At 43.3% G+C, this 24054-nt stretch overlaps 1 protein-coding gene across 1 annotated transcript in view; it reads right to left on the bottom strand.

The window, feature by feature from the left end:
• Nucleotides 1–1147: 1147 nt before the first annotated feature.
• Nucleotides 1148–24054, bottom strand: part of slc24a4a (solute carrier family 24 member 4a) — a 67334-nt gene continuing 44427 nt past the window's right edge. The window contains exons 3-17 of the mRNA XM_055863540.1: nt 14879–14955; nt 14090–14164; nt 13846–13930; nt 13137–13240; nt 10631–10705; nt 9264–9289; nt 9073–9126; nt 8704–8795; nt 6930–7099; nt 6048–6204; nt 5722–5888; nt 5324–5438; nt 5088–5200; nt 4892–4957; nt 1148–4740 (exon numbers count right to left, since the gene is read on the bottom strand). Of these exons, the coding sequence (XP_055719515.1) occupies nt 4588–4740; nt 4892–4957; nt 5088–5200; nt 5324–5438; nt 5722–5888; nt 6048–6204; nt 6930–7099; nt 8704–8795; nt 9073–9126; nt 9264–9289; nt 10631–10705; nt 13137–13240; nt 13846–13930; nt 14090–14164; nt 14879–14955 (1529 nt within the window). The 3' untranslated portion in view covers nt 1148–4587. The remainder of the gene's footprint in view (nt 4741–4891; nt 4958–5087; nt 5201–5323; nt 5439–5721; nt 5889–6047; nt 6205–6929; nt 7100–8703; nt 8796–9072; nt 9127–9263; nt 9290–10630; nt 10706–13136; nt 13241–13845; nt 13931–14089; nt 14165–14878; nt 14956–24054) is intronic.

Below are 24054 nucleotides of genomic sequence, written 5' to 3' on the forward strand. Positions count from 1 at the left end.
TCAGGTTATGTCGATATAGGACTCGTTTTACTGTGGATAGATACTTTTGTACCTGTTTCCTCCAGCATATTCACAAGGTCCTTTGCTGTTGTTCTGGGATTGATTTGCACTTTTCTCACCAAAGTACGTTAATCTCTAGGAGACAGAATGCCTCCTTCCTGAGCGATATGACGGCTATGTGGTCCCATGGTGTTTATACTTGCGTACTATTGTTTGTACAGATGAACGTGGTACCTTCAGGCGTTTGGAAATTGCTCCCAAGGATGAACCAGACGTGGAGGTCTACAATTTTTTTTCTGAGGTCCTGGCTGACTTCTTTTGATTTTCCCATGATGTCAAGCAAAGAGGCACTGAGTTTGAAGGTAGGCCTTGAAATACATTCACAGGTACACCTCCAATTGACTCAAATGATGTCAATTAGCCTATCAGAAGCTTCTAACGCCATGACATATTTTTCTGGAATTTTCCAAGCTGTTTAAAGTCAACTTAGTGTATGTAAACTTCTGACCCACAGGAATTTTTATACAGTGAATTACAAGTGAAATAATCTGTATGTAAACAATTAATGGAAAAGTTACTTGTCATGCACAAAGTAGACATCCTAACCGACTTGCCAAAACTATAGTTTCTTAACAAGACATTTGTGGAGTGTTTGAAACACTTAGGTTGGAGTCATTTAAAACTCGTTTATGTAAACTTCCGACTTCAACTGTATATACCCTGGATTTCTGATGCTATGTATTGGCCAATGAGAGGCTTTGGAGCCACCGTCCGGTGGTGAAAAGTATGCATAAAGGTGTCTGTTATAGAATAAACTTGGCAAAAACAAATGTAGACATTAATTTATTTATTATTTACAGTGGTTGGGGAGTGCAAAGATGGAGGCGCAGTGGCTTTAAAACAGTGCCCCGTCAGTCATCTAATCTGCGTATGAATCATTGTCACTTACCTTGGTTGTTTTTATATTTGGGTTTTCTTTTTGTGAGAATATAGACAATACTGGATCAGAAATCTCACCACAGATTTTCTAAACCATCTTTGATCTCACAGTAGAGTCAATTCCATAACAATACAACTCATTCAAGCCATCAACCATAAAATAAGTATGCATTACGGGATCAAAGAAATACATTTAGAGATAACCATAGGCATTTATGAACAGTATTATTTAATGTGTCCACCATATGATTCTTTAGATAATCATGATTCATATAACAATATACAGAATTATTTTAAAATATTTCGATGATTATTGCTTTACAGTAAAATGCATTGGTTGGATACATCCACTTATAGCAAGACAAATACATTCAAGTTACACACCAATGTCTTAAATTGAAGTTGCTTTCTTAATAACTCTATACCAAAAGGTCTTTATCAATTTGGATGAATGACCTTATGACCCTTCGCTCACAGTGAACCAGGTCACATTTACTCAAGAGGTTGTACATAATTGTGTATGTAACAACAGAAACAAAGAGTGTGTGTGTGTGTGAGTGCAATGAACAAGTGAATGTGTGTGTGTGTTGTGTTCATGCATGCTATGCAGTGCAGTCAAGTTTGTGGTCACTTCCACTCAAGTTCTCTTTGACAAAGGTAAACAACAGCAGTGGGTATCTAGTGAGATATGACACTGTGTATGTATACAGAGCTATAATAAACATCAGTATAGTGCAGTGTTTACTGACAACATGGATATGACCCTACAGGAGAACCTCATCCCCACCTAGTGATAATACATTTTTAAACTTGAAGATATCTACTATTCCATTCATTTCAAAATGTATTGTTAAAATTACACAATACACATCCCTTAGTTAATATGTAACAACAACTAAAACCCATGGCAAAAAATGATATTGCCATGACATGAATAGAATAACGTTTTAGGAATGGAATAAATCAAGTGAGATTTAAAAGTGAAAGATATGGCCACTTTCTCCAAGACTACTTTTCAAAATGTCCTTGGAGTTCAGAAGAGTTGCACAAGACAAATACAGTTGTAGAGCTCCCATCCCAGCATGATGCTTGCAACGCCAGGATAGTGGGTCCGATTCCCGGGACCACCCATATGTAAAGTGTATGCATGCATGACTAAGTCGCTTTGGATAAAAGCATCTGCTAAATAGCATATTTTATTATATATTACATAACACAAGAGGGTTGAGTTAATTTGTCATTGCACCAGCGACTAACCACGGTGTGTGTGTGTGTGTGTGTGTGTGCGCGTGCGTAAGCATTTGTGAGTATGGAGTAAACATTTGACAAGTGCATGTGTGTGTGTGTGTGTGTGTGTGTGTGTGTGTGTGTGTGTGTGTGTGTGTGTGTGTGTGCATAAGTGTTTGCTTGTACTTGTATAGTATCAATGCCTTCATCATCTTTAATAAAACAATTTTTAATGCATAATATGCTGTATCATCCTTACCTGGTCCTCTTTTTATTGAGATTGCATACATGTGTTTATGTTATATATACCACACACTGCATCCAATGTCTGCTTTTCAACACAGAAAACAGTGACAACACTTTTCAACACTGATACACCACCAACACCCTACACACTCACGACTGACACCGATACAGACTCCACCCTCTGTTCCCACAGCGACCTCTGAACTGGGTCGTGTTCATTAGGCACCAAACAGAAGAAAACTGACTGAAACGGGGAGCAACTACTTAAGACGTTAGAATGTTTTCCTTTGTGTGCCCTAATGAACACGACCCATTACGAGGTCAAGAAGTCAGTCAAATGGGCAGAGGGCGACTCGACTCGTAGCTGCCAATATTTGGAGGTCGACGGATGGACGAACAGGGTGATGATCCTATCCCATCCCACTAAGCTTCTGCTCTGGGGGAGCAATAAATAAACACTGCCTCGCGTCCCATCATGCATTTAGAGAAGACATAATCACAGAGAAAGAGAGAGCCAGGAGGAGAAGGATGATTTGGGCAGGGTAAGGTGGAGAGAAGGAAGCAGTTTAAAATATCTACACTGGAACTGCATCCCACCTTGCTTGACTGGCAGAAGAAAAGAAGCACTGGGATCACAACGAGAGGACCTCAGCTTGTGCATGACGGGTCATATTTACATAAACACACAACATAAATAAGTGCACCATTATGCAGCACAGATCCCCATCCATGGTCCCGGTCGTGGTCGTATCCTTCCAGGTTTGTGTCACAATAATACTCACTCCCATAGCAACCACAGCCAGTGGCATAGGGATCCACTCTGTTTAGACCACTGGGGGGCAGCAGCAGCTCTTCAGCCCTCTGAGACAGACAGACTGGTGCACAGGGAGGAGAGGGAACTGAACAGAGTACAAGCATTGGCCTTGTTAGGAGCTGAAGATATCAAATACATAATTTAATTTTTTTTTAAACAAATCAACATGACTCAGGCAGACGAGCCTGGCTCTGGAACCTCCAACAGTATGCCAAAATAAATCCATGCTTTTCCTCAGCCAAAGGGCCCAAGTCCTGTTCAACGTACACTCGAGCTATCTGTAAAATCATCATCCACCAAGTACCAAGGGGGACAGTCTCCCAAGAGGTTTTCTCCTCTCCACAGTGGAGCTGAATACTAATAGACACTCCCCTCCCTTTCTTGCAATCTCTCACCTACTTCCACTCACACACAAATACGGAACACGGCGTATCAGTCTTGTCTTGGTCAGCAGTTTCTTGCAGTTGGAGAGTATCCAGAAACAGAAGAAGCACAGGTTCTCCCCTGGACTCTCCTCTCCCTGCCAGAGAGAGAGAGAGAGGATGCTGCCTTCTCCCTTTCTCTCCTTACTGCACCACACAAAGGAGGAACTAGAACGTTGAACCGTAAAAATATAATATATTATATGCCATATATATATACTCTAATTATTTTCACACGAAACATCTAAAGTGCAATATGTTCATGAAATGTATGTTTGTTTTCCTTCCAAAGAAAGACAATAATAGAATAAATCAAAATGGCAATAAATGACGAATTCATAAATATACGGAGAGGGCAGCTCGGGTCCTTTTCTTTAGTAGGGATGGATGCCGGTGAGATGCCTGACCAAAAAATACTCCCAGACCGGATGAGATACAAACAGAGGAGGAAGGTAGTGTCATGGTGGTCCAGGGTTATATTGTGGAGACTAGGAGGGTTTCAACCAGGTGGGTTCTGTTTAGAGGTGAGCTGTGTTTCTTTCCTTCTGATGGTGAGTTGCGCTTTGCAGGGAAAGACAGAGTAGCCATCTGTTCCTCTGAGTTAGTAAGGAGAATCCATACAGTTCTGTTGGTATCTCCTCCTCTAATTGACAGCATAAAAGCATGTGTAGGTAGTGTGGTTTGGGGGACAGAGGATATTGTGAATGAATGTAAAGATCTAGGGAACTGTACATTATGGATTGATAGTGAAGGAATGTAAAAGGGGTATAGTAAGGGCAGACAATTACATCTGGAATGGGAAAGGAGTGTGTAAAACAAGTGCATGTGGGAATGTAAAATTATAGAAATGATTGTGTTAGTTAGTGATTAAGTTTAGATCAAGAGGGCTGTGTGAGACTGTAACTCAGCAGGGACTTCTGTTCTGGTCCAGTGGCCGTCCTACAGCTGCTCCAGACACATGGGCAGATTGACGAAGGTGAAGACGTTGTACTCGATCATGATGGAGAAACACAGGAAGATGACGTACATCACCAGCACGTACACACCCAGCTTCAGGTCCAACTTCCAATGATTCACATGGATCCCCAGAACCTGCAGGGCACAGAGGGAGAGAGGAAACAGTGTAAGAGGGAGAGATCATGGGAGAGGGAGAAGAAGGGACAGAGAGAGACACACACACAGAGAGAGAGAGAGGGAGAGATAGTGCAAAGTTCAAAATGGAGAAACATCTCATTTAACTCACTGTCAGAAACACAGAGCCAAGAAGCAGCACCACAGAGTAGAGCAGCCCTCTGCTGTTGATCATCACCTAGAGAGAGAGAGAGAGAGAGAGAGAGAGCGAGAGAGATGGAGAGGGAGGGAGGGAGATAAATAATCTGAGGTCTAGATCGAGATCAAGAGGCATGAGGGCAAACTGTTCCTGAATGTGCTTCCTTTACCTCAGAGCCATAGTCCACAGCCATGGTCTGTATCGCCCAGGGGAGCCCCAGTCCCACCAAGATATCAAAGACATTACTACCAATGGTGTTGGAAACCGCCATATCCCCAAGACCTAGAGAGAGATCGAGATTAAGATATGGAAAATCCTGTACAGACCATAAAGTATACTGTACACTGGTACTGTACTCAAAAATGTTAAGATGAGAGAGAGAGAGGGGGGAGAGTGGTGCTGTACCTTGACGAGCAACAATAAGGCTGGCGATACAGTCGGGGACACTGGTGCCAGCTGCCAGGAAGGTGATGCCCATAATCACATCAGGGATGCCCAGAGTGTAGCCAATTATGGTGACCTGCACACGTCGTCACACATTTAACAGATTATACAGTAATCTTCCAAATAGCATGCAAAACGCATGGTAGCATGGTTCGTAATATATCCAGCACAGTGTCAAAGCTTGCTAACAACTAGAGGAGAGAGCTTCCCTACCCGATTGGTCTCGTCACTGACCATTTCTATAAAGTTGGGACTTTTCAACTCTGGTTGCGAAAACAATCAAATTGCTCAGTGTTTCTTTGTGTCTCCCACAAAATGTCAGTGACACGTAAGAATAAAGAATGTCCAACGTGTCTCACCATCCAGACCATGAAGTAGGAGAAGACAGCGATCCACACGGTGGAGAGGAAGAAGGAGAGCATGAAGAAGCGTTCCCAGCGAGGCTTGGCACAGTTTGGCACAGTGAAGTAGAGCAGCAGCAGGATGGGCCAGGAGATCAGCCACTTCACCTTCTCCATGCAGCCCCCTGGTGGAGGGAACAAGAAATAGCAGCTCATGTTCCTACGCTAAGGGGGGAGCATTCAGTTTGAGTAGGGTGTGAAAGTAGTTTATTGGTGCATCAGCCAATGTAATGGAAGATATTACACCCATACATGCATGCAGGCACGCATACACCCATACCCACCAGGGATGGTGAAGGGTGAATTCAGGGCTTCTCCCTCTTCTTCCTCAGCAGTCTTGTCCTCTGGTACGGTGCCGTTCTCCAAGGTCTCAGGTTTACCATCAGTGATCACCATGGTTTCGTTGTCCACACCGTTAGACGCCTGCACCAGCCTCTGTTGCTGCTCAGGCACGCACGCAAACACACACACACGCAAACACACACGCAAACACACACACACACACACACACACACACACACACACACACACACACACACACACACACACACACACACACACACACACACACACACACACACACACACACACACACACACACACACACACTCAGTGGTAGTAGCAACATCACATACCTGATTTAGTGGCCCACATGCTATTTAATGGGCTATCTCTGAGCAATGACTTTATGAAATTGTAAAGTTTGATGAATATCCCCCAGGATATTTTGACCAATAGAGACACATACAGTGATCATATGATGTGCCAAGTATGATTGAAGCATGCAGGCCACCTATCAAAACGTATGTGGGCTAGTTATCACTCTAAACTGTACTTCTCTCCTAACTTTCTACAACAGTAAATCGTTCTAAACTGTACTTCTCTCTAGTAGGCCTTTCCACAAAAGCATATCTTCTTACACTGTAATTTCTCTCTAATCTCTGATTGGCCAAACATTCTACACTTCTAAGTAAATCACTTTAACTGAGCTCCTCTCCAATTGGCCTGGCTTCTATACAATGTAAAAAGTCAACCCCTTGGGAAACTTTAACCCCTTCTGTAACAACTACATGTTTGGGTTCTGTGTCAAAGCTCCTCAGCCTGACCCACCTGACTGACCCTGTACCCTCTGACCCCTAACCCTTGACCCCAGTGAACTCTCCCACCTCATTGATGATGAGGCGGCTGGCCATGCGGAGGCGTGTCTTGGGGCCAAAATGGTTGGTGATCATGATGCGCAGGCCGGCGTCTGGGAAACTGTAGTTAGGAGGGCTGGAGTTGATCATCTCATCCACCATCACCACAGAGCCACGACTGTACATCTTAGTGGGCTTCACTGGAAACACAGAGATGGTGAGACAGCATAGACAGATGCATAAAGTAACTTTGAACTAACTCTACACACCAAGCACCAGAAGAAGAAGAAGCTGCAGCAGCAGAAAAAGAAGAAGAAAAAGAAGAAGAAAAAGAAGAAGCTGCAGCAGCAGAAAAAGAAGAAGAAAAAGAAGAAGAAATATTACACAACCACGAGGTAGGTACCCACATTGGCACACATGCCTAATACACCCACATGCCAGACCAGCAAACTCCCTCTCTCTCTCTCACCCACACACGAAAACACACAAATGCACGGACGCGCATACACACACACACTCACATACCAGCCTGAAGGATACAGTATGTCAGGAGGTACAATTAAAGTGGTGGCGTGACAGCAGCAGAATGAGCCCCAATGGGTTCAGTTCAAGGCCCATTGAAGACGCTGTCAGATGGGATCATCAGCCACCGGAGTGACACACACTAAAACTTTCAGTGTGTGTGTGTGTGTGTGTGTGTGTGTGTGTGTGTGTGTGTGTGTGTGTGTGTGACAAACAATAAAACCTCACAAATCACCCCCCCCCCCCCCAAGGTGCAGGGGAGTGAGCCAACTGCCAGTACACAGTTTGTCTTTCAATATACACACACTTGTATAGTAGAGACGCACACTCACACAGACGTAGGCACGCACAGGTACACACACAGGGACACACACACATCATACACACAGGCATACAAATGCCTGCACGCACCAACACCAACTCACACACCCATACACATATACGTACGTCAGTGTAGGCTGGTGGGAGGAGCTATAGGAGGACGGGCTCATTGTAATGGCTTGAATGGAACGGTATCAAACAAATGAAAGATATGGAAACCACATGTTGGACTCAGTTCCATTGATTCTATTCCAGCCATTGCAATGAGCCCATCCTCCTTTAGCTCCTCCCACCAGCCTCCACTGATGTACATGTTGTGACTGGAATAATGGACTGTACTTGACACAGTAGAAGAGGGCAAGACACAGAACTGCATAGCACACCACATCACTACACAGCACAGCAACATATGTCACCAGCTCACAGACCAGGTCACAGCAGGCAGGTAGGTTTAGTAAGGCTAAACAGACAGGCTTTGCTACAGTAGCGACAGGGTTGCCACACGGCAGCACAAGTTCAGCTTGAGTCTACTAGACAGGAGAGGAGAAGTCTGAAATATAGCACAGCCTCTATCACTGAGAGAAGATCAGCCACTCGGAGAAAGACACAAAGTCTAAAATAGAGTAAAAGAGAAGATATGTATGTAACTCTGTTTGAAGGATCAGAGCTGTGAGTTTACAAAGAGGAATGAAGATAGTGGAGGAGATAGTGGAGGAGATAGTGGAGAGGACTGTTGACAATGTTAAACCAGATTGGAAGAGCCAGGAGTAGACGCTCAGAGTAGTTTCTAGGTTTTCCAGGACAGCCAGATACAGTAGAGTAGTTGTTTTGCTATAAGGCCAGTCAGAGTGCCAGAGGGTTGGCTGAGAGGAGAACATAAAGCCTGTCTGGTTACCCTTACCTTGAGAAAGTAACGGCTTGGACGGATCATCCCATATGTAACTGTCATAACAAGCATTACCATCCTCCAGCTCGCTGCTGATCACTGTGTTACCATTGGCCAAGCTCTTGTCCTCCTTCCCTGTGAAATAGTTCTGGATGCTGGTGTTAAATCTGATGTGAGAAAAGAGAAAAGGTTTACATCTTCAGTTGAGAGTTGAGAGTTTATACACAGTACATTATACTCAACTTATATTATATAATATATATGTGGATTGTTCTATTTGTAGCGTGTGCTCAGGTGTGTGTGTGTGTGTGTGTGTGTGTGTGTGTGTGTGTGTGTGTGTGTGTGTGTGTGTGTGTGTGTGTGTGTGTGTGTGTGTGTGTGTGTGTGTGTGTGTGTGTGTGTGTGTGTTTGAGGCGGGAAGGAACAGGTCCCAGTGGAACTCACTTCATGATCAGAATGTACCCAAAGTACATCAGTACTAGCACTAAGCTCTCCCACCTGCAGAGACATCCAGAGAAGAGTCAGACTGTCTGCAGGCGCACACACACACACACACACCCATACACGCAGACACACACACACATACACACAAACCTTCTGCTGAGACACAAGGAAACACACATCATGGTACTCACCACACTATCTTCTCATCGTAAATGACCTAAGAAAATAAAACAGGGAAAAAATACATACACTAACGTCCATACTTTCAAGGGGAAAGAGCATCAACTTTACTTTTCTTCTAAAGAAACTCGAAACTCAAACTTAGAAAAACTTGTTGTTGAAATGCATCAAGGGTGCAGTTACTGTCACAGACAGATAGCTATGAGAAAGTAGCACAAAGAACAGTTCCTATACTCTTTACATTAAAAGCAAAGCAATGACACAGTATGAAGTGCTGTCTAGAGTTTCTAAAGTCTCTCTCTCTATCTCCCTCTCTCCCTCTCTCTCTCTGAGCAGAGGAATGTTCTGTCTATCGGCCCGCTGGGTCTCTCAGTAAGCCCATTGGGCTAGGCAGTAAATGAAGGTTAAAAAGCCACTGGACACTGGAGGCTCTCAGTCTGAATGGCCTCATTATGTAAAGTATGATAGTGTGAAAGGGTATGCCGTGTATTCTACAGTACAATACAGAGGTCGTATTTATGAAGTGTCTCAGAGTAGGAGTTCTGACGTAGGATCAGTTTTGCCAATTAGATCACAAAGAATAGGATTACATGGGCATATGGGACCTGATCCTTGATCAGCACTCCAAACTGAGATGCTTGTAATATTATTAATATAACCCCAGTTCCCATTATTACAGAGAACCCCAGACACACACACACACACACACACACACACACACACACACACACACACACACACACACACACACACAGACAGACAGACAGACAGACAGACAGACAGACAGACAGACAGACAGACAGACAGACAGACAGACAGACAGACAGACAGACAGACAGACAGACAGACAGACAGACAGACAGACAGACAGACAGACAGACAGACAGACAGACAGACAGACAGACAGACAGACAGACAGACAGACAGACAGACAGACAGACAGACAGACAGACAGACAGACAGACAGACAGACAGACAGACAGACAGACAGACAGACAGACAGACAGACAGACAGACAGACAGACAGACAGACAGACAGACAGACAGACAGACAGACAGACAGACAGACAGACAGACAGACAGACAGACAGACAGACAGACAGACAGACAGACAGACAGACAGACAGACAGACAGACAGACAGACAGACAGACAGACACACACACACACACACACACACACACACACACACACACACACACACACACACACACACACACACACACACACACACACACACACACACACACACACACACACACACAAGCAGCTGCCAGAACAATCTCCTCCCCACAACCCTCTATGAGCTCAGTGGCCTAGACAGTCTGAATGGCCTCATTATGTAAAGTAGACTAGGGATGAGATGATCAGTTACTCACTGCAATCAATGCCAACACAGACAGGGTGTAGTAGAGCGAGTCACGGAACACTGCAAACTTAGTCAGGTATACTACCTGGAGGAGAGAGAGAACGAGACAAAGGGAACAGAGAAGGAAAGAGAGCGAGAGCGAAAGAGAGGAGAGGAAAGACAGAATAGAACAAAAGGAAAAGAGATGGAGAAGAGAGGAGAGAGAGAAAGAAAGAAAGAGCGAGAGAGAGGGAGAGTGTCACAGATCCCTCCGGAACTTTCATTACACACACCTGTCCCCTATTCCCACTGATTGGTATTTGTATAAGTGTGCCCTTTGGTTTCCATTGGGCTTTTCATTATTGTTACATTATCAGTTGGTGCATGTTACCTGTGCTGTGTGTTTTGGGCTTTCGTGCCATTGTGGATTGCACAGATGATTACGGGTCTCGTCCCGTGTGTTAATCATAGTGCGCGTGTGTTATTTATTCAAGGTACTCCTCGCTCCTTTGTTTGGGTTTCTACCCTGTTTTGTTACATGGTTGTTTGATCTTCGTCCCAGTGCCTTTACACACCATGCCGTAATTTGGGCTTAATATAAACCCCTATTACGCATTCCTGCGCCTGTCTCTCGATCCCTCATACCAACGTGACACAGGGTTGTGTTCCTCACCAGAAACTTGTGAAGAACAAAGTAAAGGAAAATATTTTGTTTGACAGAATTTTATAATTTCATAGATTATTGTGCAAATTCTTAATTATTGTGCAAATAGGCCTTGAGGCCTTGTATATTTTTTATTTTAATAAAGAAAATTCAGTTAAGAATTATGTCTTGGCCTTTTTAATTTGTTAAGAGAAAAACTAGAAAAATCAAGATATATATCGTGAATCGTCCAAACCTCTGAGAAAAATGTAGCTATTACTTTTAGGCCATATCGCCCAGCCCTAGTTAGAACCCATGTATATTAGTTAATATACAGCACCAAACTACATAAATATATGTTAGGGTCCATTATCTGCTACCTGGACTTGAATTGAGGCCAAAAAGCAATGTTTTAAAAAAAATACATTTCTGTAATATAGCCAATTTTGACTTTGTGGCTGTGGAAACTAGTGACTAATCACAAGTAGTGACAACTAATGACAGGATTGTGCTCGGCTTGTCCTGTCAAAAGCAGTTGAGAGTCTTTTAGGCTGCAGGCAGCACTTTAAATGCAACCAGACCTGTAAGGCTTTTTGCTGCACAGCAGTTATCAGACAAAAGACAGCTTAAAAACATGATGACGTAATCCTGGCAGTTTACGTTGTTTTTGGCAAAAACAAAAAAAGATCATGTGGGCATCTGCCTGGTACACAAAAGGAAGCAAAACTATATGTGTGTACAAACAGAAGGCGGGTCATTCCACTAAAAGAGGGCCTTTTGCACCCCTTTGATATTTTAAGTAGAATTTGTGCACCGATATTGCATTTTAAAAGCCTGATATATTAAATGAAGTGCCCTTTAATATAGACCACATGGATTATTCAATAAATCGTTCATCTTTAATTTAAAAAATAAAAATATATATGAATAAAGGTTTGCTAAAGTGCCAACATTTTGACATGTCCCTCCGTCAACCCTGTGTCACTTCTAGAAGATTTTAACCCACTTAATCCCCACATTTCTTCAAAAGCCTTAGTTATGTTGTTGATTTTGATGTGATTCGTGATTCATTTACATCTGAACGGAACTCTTGTTTCACTATGGTAAAACTAGTCCTTTTAAAATATATATTTTTAAAGAAACATTCAAAATCACAGACTAAAAGCAGGTAGATTGGTTCTACTCCTTTCTGGTGTTTTGTGGTGGAAAACTGAATGGGTCGAGTATTACACATCCACACTGTTACCCATAGATACAAAGGCTAGAAAAGTTTTAACATTAAAGTTATTGTGAAGCAAGTGTTCAATTGCCCATCCCTAATGTACACAACAAGCTTCCATTCCACTTATCACAAGCGGATTCATTGCTGATTTAAGAAGAAAGTGTCAACCGTGTTACTGTCAATCTTGTTGTTACCTTATTTGGCACTTGACAGGCAATAACTATAGTCAATTTGTTATTTAACCTCTTGAGATGGGAAAACATGTTTTTTTTAATTTTTAAATGAAGTTGAACATGTGGTCTTTATGACAGAGTGTTACAATTAGGTGAAATCCCAAACAAATTTGACCAAGTTACACTTTTCAAAATGCACCAAATTGGTGGAACAACCCAGGCCATCTAATACTGAATGAGTTATTTGGGGCATAAAATAGCCCCAAATACTTTGTGATTGACACAATGGTCCCCTTCTGGCAGTGTGCAACAATACAGACTGAGGCACATGGGGGTCACACACACACACACACACACACACACACACACACACACACACACACACACACACACACACACACACACACACACACACACACACACACAACCACACACACACACACACACACACACACACACACACACACAGACACACAGACACACACACACACACACACACCTGTCCAGCGAAGATTCCGCACACACCGATGATGCATAGAATGTTGAACACCGCTGAGCCCACTATGGTTCCAACACCCACGTCTCCATGAGTGATGAAGACACCTTCAGGAAAGAAGGAGAGAGAGAGATGGCCACAGTGTGCATCACAGCAGCAAGATTTGTGACCTGTTGCCACAAGAAAAGGGCAACCAGTGAAGAACAAACACCATTGTAAATACAACCCATATTAATGCTTATTTATTTTCCCTTTTGTACTTTAACCATTTGTACATCGTTACAACACTGTATATATACATAATATAACATTTGTAATGTCTTTATTCTTTTGAAACTTTTGTATGTGTAATGTTGACTGTTAATTTTTATTGTTTATTTCACTTTTGTATATTATCTACCTCACTTGCTTTGGCAATGTTAACACATGTTTCCCATGCCAATAAAGCCCCTTGAATTGAATTGAGAGAGAAAGGGAGGAGAGCGAGAGAGGGAAAGACAGAGCGAAGGAGAGATTAAGAGAGAGGCAGTTATCTCCGAATGTGATCACCTCTTAACAACATTGATCTGAAACCTATATACCAACGTAGTGCATTGAACATACAGTCTACATACTACTGAATGTATTTCATCTACTTGTAGGTAAGCATGTTTGTACTTGTACAGTATATACTGTAAGTGTGCTAGTGTGAGACAGTATGAGCCCATCTCACCTATAATTGAAGCGAACAGCTCTGGTGCTGAGCTGCCAGCAGCCATGAAAGTAGCTCCTGCCACATCTTCACTCAGGTCCAGTTTCTGACAGACACACCGAGGGAGGAAGCACAATCTCACACTGAAGCCTCGTGCATCAAATATCGACACACAAACACATCACATCAACACGTCAATAACGTAGGGAGAGGAAGGAGGTTGATGGCCTAGAGGAGATTGCTATTGGGAGCTCAATTCACCCACCTCACAGATCTTCTCCAATGACGTCACAAAGTAGTCATCACAGACGATGGCCAAGGCCAGAAACATGTAGAGGGCCTGAGAGAGCAAGAGAGAAAGAGATAGGGGGGTAGAAAAGTGAAAGAGATAGAGAGAGAGGTAGAACAAGAAAAAAGGGAGATGAGAGAAGAGTAGAGGGTTAAAGAGGAAATTGTGCTGTGCACAGTGAACACTCTACTATACAACAACACTGAGTTAGAATAGACGCAATTAAATCAGCCTCACTGCACACACATCCTGCTATTCTCCATCCTGCCCTCAGAAAGTAGAAAGTTGTCTTTCCCCCCAAAGAAAAAGGAGCGTAAACTGAGGCTGCATGTTTGATGTGCCTTTTGTTGTGAAAGGAAGCGATGACAGGCTCTGCCCAGAGGGTGCTGGGGCTGGGTACAAACCAACCCGTGTTGTTCACAGCACAGCCCAGGACATCACCGGACAGGAAGATAACAGGTCACAAACAATGACACAGCGTATTAAAAAAAAAGGTCTATCACAGAGCCGCACCACTTTTCCACGGATGAAGACGTCAGGACTGAAGATAACATACTGCCTAGTAGTGCCTACGGACCAGTACATCACAGCAGGGTCATCTTTGTGTAAAGATATGTGTGCACGGATGGACACACATGTAAGCTAGAAACATGCACGCATACTGTATATGCACATACACACACATACACAGTCAACAACACACGCCTGGTTTACTGAACCACATGGTGTTAAACACACACACACACACACACATCAATCTCCTACCGCAAATATGTGCAGCAGGACAGCTCCTCTGGTGCGCTGGTAGGTGGTGAAGACATCCTCAGGGAACTCATTGATGGCTGAAAGAAAACAAAGACATCTCCAAAGTCATGGGTTGGTCTTACAACACCACAAATAGCGAAACAATAAATAAATACTGAATAAATAACTTGGGCATAAAATGGATCTGAAAAACAACAACAAGCAATCAACTTAATGTACAATTTTTTAGGACTATTTTGTCTGCAACAGTTCTGAATCAGGCATTTTGACACTTTATAGAGTTATCCAAAGATATTTGTGCTTTGATCACACTCAATGTCCTGCCTCAAAGAGCGAGAAGAGTCTGAAAGTCCTGCCTCTTCGAATCACACATTAGGAATGTGACCAAAATAGCTTTTTACCACCTGAGGAACATTGCCAAGGTGCGGCCATTCCTCTCTCAGTCTGATACAGAGAGACTCATCCATGCTTTTATTACAAGCAGGCTTGACTACTGTAATGCTCTCCTGTCTGGTCTACCCAAGAAAGCCATTGGTTAACTGCAAAACATACAGAATGCTGCAGCACGGGTATTGACCAAGACCAGACGGAGAGCTCACATTACACTGGTTTTAAGTGTCTGCACTGGCTTGCCTGTGAGTTTTAGAATACATTTTAAGATTATTTTATTGGTTTTTAAATCAATCCATGTTTATGCACCCCAATACATGTCAGACACGCTTTTAAGTTATGTACCCAGTAGGTCCCTCAGGTCCTCTGCCACTGGCCTTTTAACTATCCCAACGCCTAGGACCAAGTGGCATGGAGAAAGCCTTTAGTTACTATGCCCCCATCCTCTGGAATAGCCTGCCAGAGAACCTAACGGGCATGATACACTAGCACATGATGCCGTTTTATAAAAATTGCGATTTAGCAAGCTAGCTTTATGCTTTATGGGTGTTGTGGCATGAGTATGAAATTGTAGTTCTGGTTGTTTAATGTTTTAGGGACTCCTGAAACAACCGGCAAACCAGGCTGTCATCTTGTGAAACAGTGGATGTAAAGAATCTAGCTAGCTAAAGCATTTACTGCAAATTGAATGTACAATTTTGTAAGCTTGCCTTGCTGATATTTGCCATGCAATGGTGATAGATTAAATAACGTACCTAGCTATGTTCTTGCTTATTGTGCAGTGGAGGATAAAAATACCTGTATGCCTATGGATGTGTAGCTAGCTATCTAGCCGATATGTGTATGGACCCAAACGTTTAGTATACATATTAGTTCACAACATAGCTATGAACCTCAGCCATCATAGCCAGTTGTATCAACTTCAAAACAGTCTGAATGACATTAATGCCTATGGATTGAGTACAATATAATATAACTTTGTGCCAAGGATGCAAGTCATATATACATGTAGTTATTACCATGCATGAGATCCCCACATTGTAGCCTGTACATGTAATATATTCACTGATCATGTACTCTACTTTGGCAAATAAAGGTGCAGTTCAGGTATGAATGTCTTTGAGATTATTTTTCAGTCATATCCATTACCAGGAGTATCACATTCCAGTCTTTGTATGATGCTGTGTCTGCATGTAAACTCAGCAAAAAAAGAAACGTCCTCTCACTGTCAACTGCGTTTATTTTCAGCAAACTTAACATGTGTAAATATTTGTATGAACATAAGATTCAACAACGGAGACATGTTCTGAACAAGTTCCACAGACAAGTGATGAACAGAAATGGAATCATGTGTCCCTGAACAAAGGGGGGGTCAAAATCAAAACAGTCAGTATCTGGTGTGGCCACCAGCTGCATTAAGTACTGCAGTGAATCTCCTCCTCATGGACTGCACCAGATTTGCCAGTTCTTGCTGTGAGATGTTACCCTACTCTTTCACCAAGGCACCGGCAAGTTCTCTGACATTTCTGGGGGGAATGGCCCTAACCCTCACCCTCCGATCCAACAGGTCCCAGACGTGCTCAATGGGATTCAGATCCGGGCTCTTTGCTGGCCATGGCAGAACACTGACATTCCTGTCTTGCATGAAATCACGCACAGAACGAGCAGTATGGCTGGTGGGATTGTCATGTTGGAGGGTCATGTCAGGATGAGCCTGCAGAAAGGGTACCACATGAGGAGGAGGATGTCTTCCCTGTAATGCACAGCGTTGAGATTGCCTGCAATGACAACAAGCTCAGTCTGATGATGCTGTGACACACCGCCCCAGACCATGATGGACCCTCCACCTCCAAATCGATCCCGCTTCAGAGTACAGGGCTCAGTGTAACGCTCATTGATTCGACGATAAACGCGAAATCCGACCGTCACCCCTGGTGAGACAAAACTGCGACTCGTCAGTGAAGAGCACTTTTGCCAGTCCTGTCTGGTCCAGCAACGATGGGTTTGTGCCCATAGGCGATGTTGTTGCCGGTGATGTCTGGTGAGGACCTGCCTTACAACATGGCCTACAAGCCCTCAGTCCAGCCTCTCTCTATTGCGGACAGTCTGAGCACTGATGGAGGGATTGTGCGTTCCTGGTGTAACTCGGGCAGTTGTTGTTGCCATCCTGTACCTGTCCCGCAGGTGTGATGTTCGGATGTACCGAACTTGTGCAGGTGTTGTTATACGTGGTCTGCCACTGCGAGGACGATCAGCTGTCCGTCCTGTCTCCCTGTAGCGCTGTATTAGGCATCGCACAGTACAGACATTGCAATTTATTGCCCTGGCCACATCTGTAGTCCTCATGCCTCCTTGCAGCATGCCTAAGGCATGTTCACACAGACGAGCAGGGATCCTGGGCATCTGTATTTTGGTGTTTTTCAGAGTCAGTAGAAAGGCCTCTCGTTTTCATAACTGTGACCTTAATTGCCTACTGTCTGTAAGCTGTTAGTGGCTTAACGACCGTTCCACAGGTGCATGTTCATTAATTGTTTATGGTTCATTGAACAAGCATGGGAAACAGTGTTTAAACCCTTTACAATGAAGATCTGTGAAGTTATTTGGATTTTTATGAATTATCTTTGAAAGACAGGGTCCTGAAAAAGGGCTGTTTCTTTTTTTGCTTATGTATTACAATTATACACTTCAACAGTGTTTACCAATCTTGGTCCTGGGACATCAATGGTTACACATTGTAACTAATAGACAAGAAACAGGATTTAACTAATTAAAGGCTGATTTGTAATTCATATATACAGAAATATATTTTTTTAAACAGTATACTACACTTCCTACGCATCATGCAAATACTCTAAAACCGGTTCATCTCAATATCTAATGCCCCTCATCTGCATTGATCTGATAAACAGGATAGGTGTAGTATTTCATCAAATGAGAGACTTCATTTCATCCAGTAGAGAATGTGAAACACTTTATTGAAAGCAGTTCATTATCCAAGTGTTATGAAATACAAGTATTATAAATACTATAATTGTAATATTATAAATACAAGTTCAATCTGTACTTCAATGCACATCTGTTGTGCATTATAAAAACAGAGGAAGAAAGAGGAGGTGGCGAGAGAGGTGTAAAAGACAGAAAGGGAAAGAGGTAAGAACATAGGAGCAGGGAAGGCAGCATATGAGTAATGAATCACAGTGCTACCCTAATATTCTCTCAGTTCATCACAATTACATGATAGTGTTTCTAGTCGGCCCGAAGGTTATCTTAAAAGCAGGTGAGGTGGTAATGATGGAACTGGGGGTTGGCATCCTCTCTCACATCAAAACATATCCGCAGACGAGAGACAGATGGAGAGAGATATAGCATGTTTATGCCTTGTGTTTTAATTTTTTATTCTAACATTGTTAGTCATCATAATAATCAGGAGGTGAAATGCAAAACTGACCTTGGATCATTAACTCTGAGACTACTGCATCTCTATCTGTATTTCAATGTAAAGCATCTCTTTAATAATACTTCCTGTTGACCTGACCAAGTGACCTCTCACCTCTGATCATGCTGTGGCCCCTATGTAGACAGTTCAGGGGGTAACAGACACAGCTGATATAACCTAGAGGATTTAGGGCGAAGAGGAGACAGGGATGAAGTGAAGGAGAGAGAATTCGTGAGAAAATAAGAGTTAAAGGGACAGTGTTCAACAGGAATCTGTGTGTGTGGCCTCATCTGGTGTCCACACCACACTAAGTGGCTGCAAAGTACTTTATGCTGAAAAATATGAACAAACACACTAGGACAAACAATATAGCGTAGTTATAGAAATAATGAAGTGTCTTACTATTCTCCATGGTTGGCCCTCTTGCCTAAGGTGGAAGGAGTCACAGTTATACACCTGAGTCTGCTTACTGCACAACACAATCAATCAATCAGATTGACACATGAGTGTGAAGGTGTCGGTTATAGGGTGTCTAATTGTTCTACATTTCTTCAATAGGGTGATTTAAAATAGCCTGTTTTTTTGTTTTTTTTACAGACATCACACCCTTACCTGAGAAGCAGAAATAAAAGGGAGAGAAACTGGGAATTGAATAACTGCAGTTGACATAGCTAAGTAAATGGAAGAATACTCTTAATGCAATGTGAATGGCTCTTAAAATAGACTTTGGTTGTGCATAGTGTAGTCTATGGTGTTGCCAGGGAACAGCACCCTCTTTGAAGAAGTAGGAGGTGAAGATCTCCTGCACACGGATTGCCTCTTGCTGTGTTGTTGGACCCCATCCTTGAAACATCCTGCAGAGCAGCAGACTTCTCCTCTGGGACACGGCGGCGAGCTGCAGATCCCCTCCTGGTCCTCGTGTCTATCCTCAGGAAGTTATGCAGGACACAGGTAGACTTCACACACCTGAATTCCCCCAGGAGGCAGTCCCAGATGGCCCTAGTCACCCAACCTTGCAGTGCCCTACATGTTAATTGTAGGCAATCGCTTTGAAGGAATCTCCAGTTGCAAGGTATCTGTAGGAATATGAAAGACAATGTAATTATTCACTTTTACATCACCAGGTCATTGTGGATTACTAAAGTATAATATCCCTGATAATAAATCATGATAAAATTGGATTGATAGATGCATGGGCACACACGTGCATGTGTAGCATGTGACAACAGCAGGATCATATCAAGGATAGTATCACAAATGAATACATAAATACCACTTGAAGCTTGATGATGAGTTGATCATTTGAATCAGCTGTGTCAAAAAAATAAAAAAGTTAAAAAAAATAATGTGTACCCCTTTAAGTCCCCAGGACCAGGACTGAGAACCACTGCTCTTCATTGGGATCTCTTCATATGTAGACAGGCTTTCATAGCTCTCTTTATCTGAGGACAGAAAACCTCAAGAAACAGACTTCATTATAGTCAAATTACACCACACTGAATATTATGTTACTATTACCTCCATCCTCACTTCTAGGGATAGGAACTACACAAAAGTACCTGCCCTATCCAGATTAGCCTCCTCTCTCACTGACAGTTGAGGCTGCTATCCTTTCACCCTCCTCCATGGCTGTTAGCTAGCTACCTACAAATGCATTTGGAGTTAGTTTTTTACAGTGATAAAAACACCAAGATAGCTAGCTAATATGAAGTTAGGTAGATGGTGATATTTCATTCACTTAGCTAGCTAACGTTATCTATACAGTATATGTGAAGTTGGCTAGATAGATAGCTAGCCAACTAGCTAGCTCATTTAGCAGCTCATTTGAGTTAGCCTGCACTGTAGCTAGTTAGCTAATAATACATTGTTTTTTTACATTTTCAAAATGTATTTACTTACTTGAATAGGTTCTCCCAGCCATGTGGACAATTGGAAACAGGGCAGCAAAGTTTGTTTGTCACCAGAACGTTTTAGAGGATATTACTATTGAACTTTGTACCCATTTAATAACCAGACTTTCATACAAACTTGCTATGCTGAATTCTTGATGGACAATCGAACATGCTGCCATATGCTGCCAGCACGCCCACACCCACAAGCGAGTCACAATGAGCAGCCTAAGCGGCACGTGGAAATTTCCCGCATCTAGTGTACATTCACCATAAGTTGGGGGGGGCCGAAACTGTGGACATATTTAAAAGGGATCTTAAAACACACCTTTTTAGCTCTGCTATTCCTTAGCGTGCTTTTTAGTATTGAAGTTTTTATTGTTATTATTTCGTTTTTTATCCTCTGATGTTTGTTGTGTAGTAAATATTTTATTTGCATTGTGTTTTATGCATGTTTATTTTCCTGTGAAATGCATTGTGTTGCAGCAATGTCTGAAATGTGCTAAGCTTGATTGGATTTGATTTGACAGGGTGAATTTGAGTCTTAACCTGCATCAAAGAGTTTAGGTGAGTCTCAGTGCTTTACCCCCAGAGAAGGCTGGAATAGCTCGAGCTGTGTGGGTGAGTCTCAGTCCTGCCTCTCGAGCTGTGTGGGTGAGTCTCAGTCCTGCCTCTCGAGCTGTGTGGGTGAGTCTGACTCCTGCCTCTCGAGCTGTGCGGGCGAGTCTGACTCCTGCCTCTCGAGCTGTGCGGGCGAGTGACTCCTGCCTCTCGAGCTGTGTGGGCGAGTCTGACTCCTGCCTGTAGATCTGTGTGGGCGAGTCTGACTCCTGCCTCTAGAGCTGTGTGGGCGAGTCTGACTCCTGCCTCTAGAGCTGTGTGGGCGAGTCTGACTCCTGCCTCTAGAGCTGTGTGGGCGAGTCTGACTCCTGCCTCTAGAGCTGTGTGGGCGAGTCTGACTCCTGCCTCTAGAGCTGTGTGGGCGAGTCTGACTCCTGCCTCTCGAGCTGTGTGGGCGAGTCTGACTCCTGCCTCTCGAGCTGTGTGGGCGAGTCTGACTCCTGCCTGTAGATCTGTGTGGGCGAGTCTGACTCCTGCCTCTAGAGCTGTGTGGGCGAGTCTGACTCCTGCCTCTAGAGCTGTGTGGGCGAGTCTGACTCCTGCCTCTAGAGCTGTGTGGGCGAGTCTGACTCCTGCCTCTAGAGCTGTGTGGGCGAGTCTGACTCCTGCCTCTAGAGCTGTGTGGGCGAGTCTGACTCCTGCCTCTAGTGCTGTGTGGGCGAGTCTGACTCCTGCCTGTAGATCTGTGTGGGTGAGAGCCTGACTCCTGCCTGTAGATCTGTGTGGGTGAGAGCCATGCTACACCACAGGGTGATCTCCCTCAGGAGCTGTGAGCGGTGCTAGGTTAGGCTCTGTTGCCCAAACGGCCCATCTGTTCCTTGATCGGATCAGTGGCCTCTTCGGCCCCCAGTCTCCTGAGACACAGAGACCCAGCGAGGTCCATGTGTCTCTCTGAAACCTCTCCAACCAATGACGTCATTAACTTTGTCACCATTCTCTCTCTCTCTCTCTCTCTCTCTCTTAAAGACATAGTAAGTACATTTTCCTTAATGATGAAGTTATCAGCAAAGTCAGTGCTAGTAGGATAAGACAAGTGTGCGTATTAGTGCAAACAAGTTTGTATCTCTCTCTCTTTTTCTCTCTCTCTCTCTCTCTCCACATCATCCATAACTGGCATCTCTCTTTCTTTCTCTCGCTCTCCCTCGCCATATCATCCATAACTGGCATCTCTCTCTCTTTCTCTCCCTCTCCACATCATCCATAACTGGCATCTCTCTCTCTCTCCCTCTCCACATCATCCATAACTGGCATCTCTCTCTGGTGGGTTGGACAGAAGCCCACTAGACACAAGATGCCCACCAGGGATACAGAAGGGAGACATACAGTTTGTGTGTACTCCCAACTCCAATCAAACCACACACACAATGTACAAATACACAGCTAATGGACAGACCTCGTCCTCAAAATATTCTAGGCTGATCAAAATAGTAGCAAATTAATATATCTGTAATTATCAAGTCATAGATAACACTTCAAATCGAATGCTGCAATTCAAAATATTATACTGTACTGACTGAAAATACACTACAGTATATGTATTACAGTATATTAATTGTTCATTCTTGACTAATGTACATTATTATCAACAGTACAGTAGTATACTCTAGCATCAGATTCCATTGTAGCCATAGCGGCAGCAGTAGCAGCTTCCCTCCCAGAGGCATATAACAAATGGTGGGGACACTGTAGCCTTGATCACATTTCCAGCAGGCCCTCAGCAGCCGATTCCCCCACCCTCCACCATAACAGAGGACAGGCCTCAAGGTCACCTCCTGGGAAAGGAGAGAGGAAGGGAAGAGAGGAAGGGAAGGAGAGGGGAGGGGAGAGCATCTCTGTGAGCTAGAAGCTAGCTATCGTACAGCGTAGCGTCATCAGCAGCCCACTGCTCCAGTCCACAGAGCGCTCACACAGCATTTTACTGTCACACCACGAGCACTGTCTGCTAGCCTCACTGTGATTCAACCTGACAACCTATGCCATTTAGAGTCTGCTTTTTGATAGAGTGTGTTCAGAATTGTTATATAAGCTAGAGAGTTTAGCAGTTTGGATTTCCCATATCGACTACAGCGTATAATAAACAGATTCAGGTTGATAAATGTATTGAGAGTAGTTAGTAAATTAAGTGTTTGTATAATAGCTTAATGCTTTGAGATCTGCCTTGGTTTTTTAACCTAAACATACAGTAGCAGTCAAAAGTTTGGACACTGTCACGGATCCCCGCGGTACTGCTGCTCATTCCGTTCACCAGCTCCGGAGGTCTACGTCACCGGCCTTCTTGGTGTCACTGAACTGGATCATCACCACCAAACCCAGACTGTCTTGTCTCATTACGCACACCTGATTCCCATTCCCCCTGATTAGTATGTGTATATATGTGCCCTCTGTTCACCATTGTCCTTGTCCTATGGTCTTGTGAGTACCTGCGCTCTGTTTTATTCGGTTTGTGTTACTACGTGTATTTTTGTGCACTTGTTATTACGGGTCTCGTACAATGAATTATTTAGGGGTTTACACCTCACTCTTTTGTTTTGGGTAGAGATTTTTTTTTTAACTATTACGTATTCCTGCGCCTGTCTCCCATCCTTATGCAATGTGACAAACACACCTACTCATTCATTTTCTACATTGCAGAATAATAGTGAAGACATCAAAACTATGAAATAACACATGGAATCATTTAGTAACCAAAAAAGTGTTAAACATATCTAAATATATTTTACACTTTCGATTCTTTAAAGTAGCCACCCTTTGCCTTGATGACAGCTTTGCACACTCTTGTCATTCTCTCAACCAGCTTCATGAGGTAGTCACCTCCCCGCTGAAAAAGTTTGAAAACCACT

The sequence above is a fragment of the Salvelinus fontinalis genome, chromosome 15 (assembly GCF_029448725.1).
Source record: "Salvelinus fontinalis isolate EN_2023a chromosome 15, ASM2944872v1, whole genome shotgun sequence".
NCBI lineage: Eukaryota > Metazoa > Chordata > Actinopteri > Salmoniformes > Salmonidae > Salvelinus > Salvelinus fontinalis.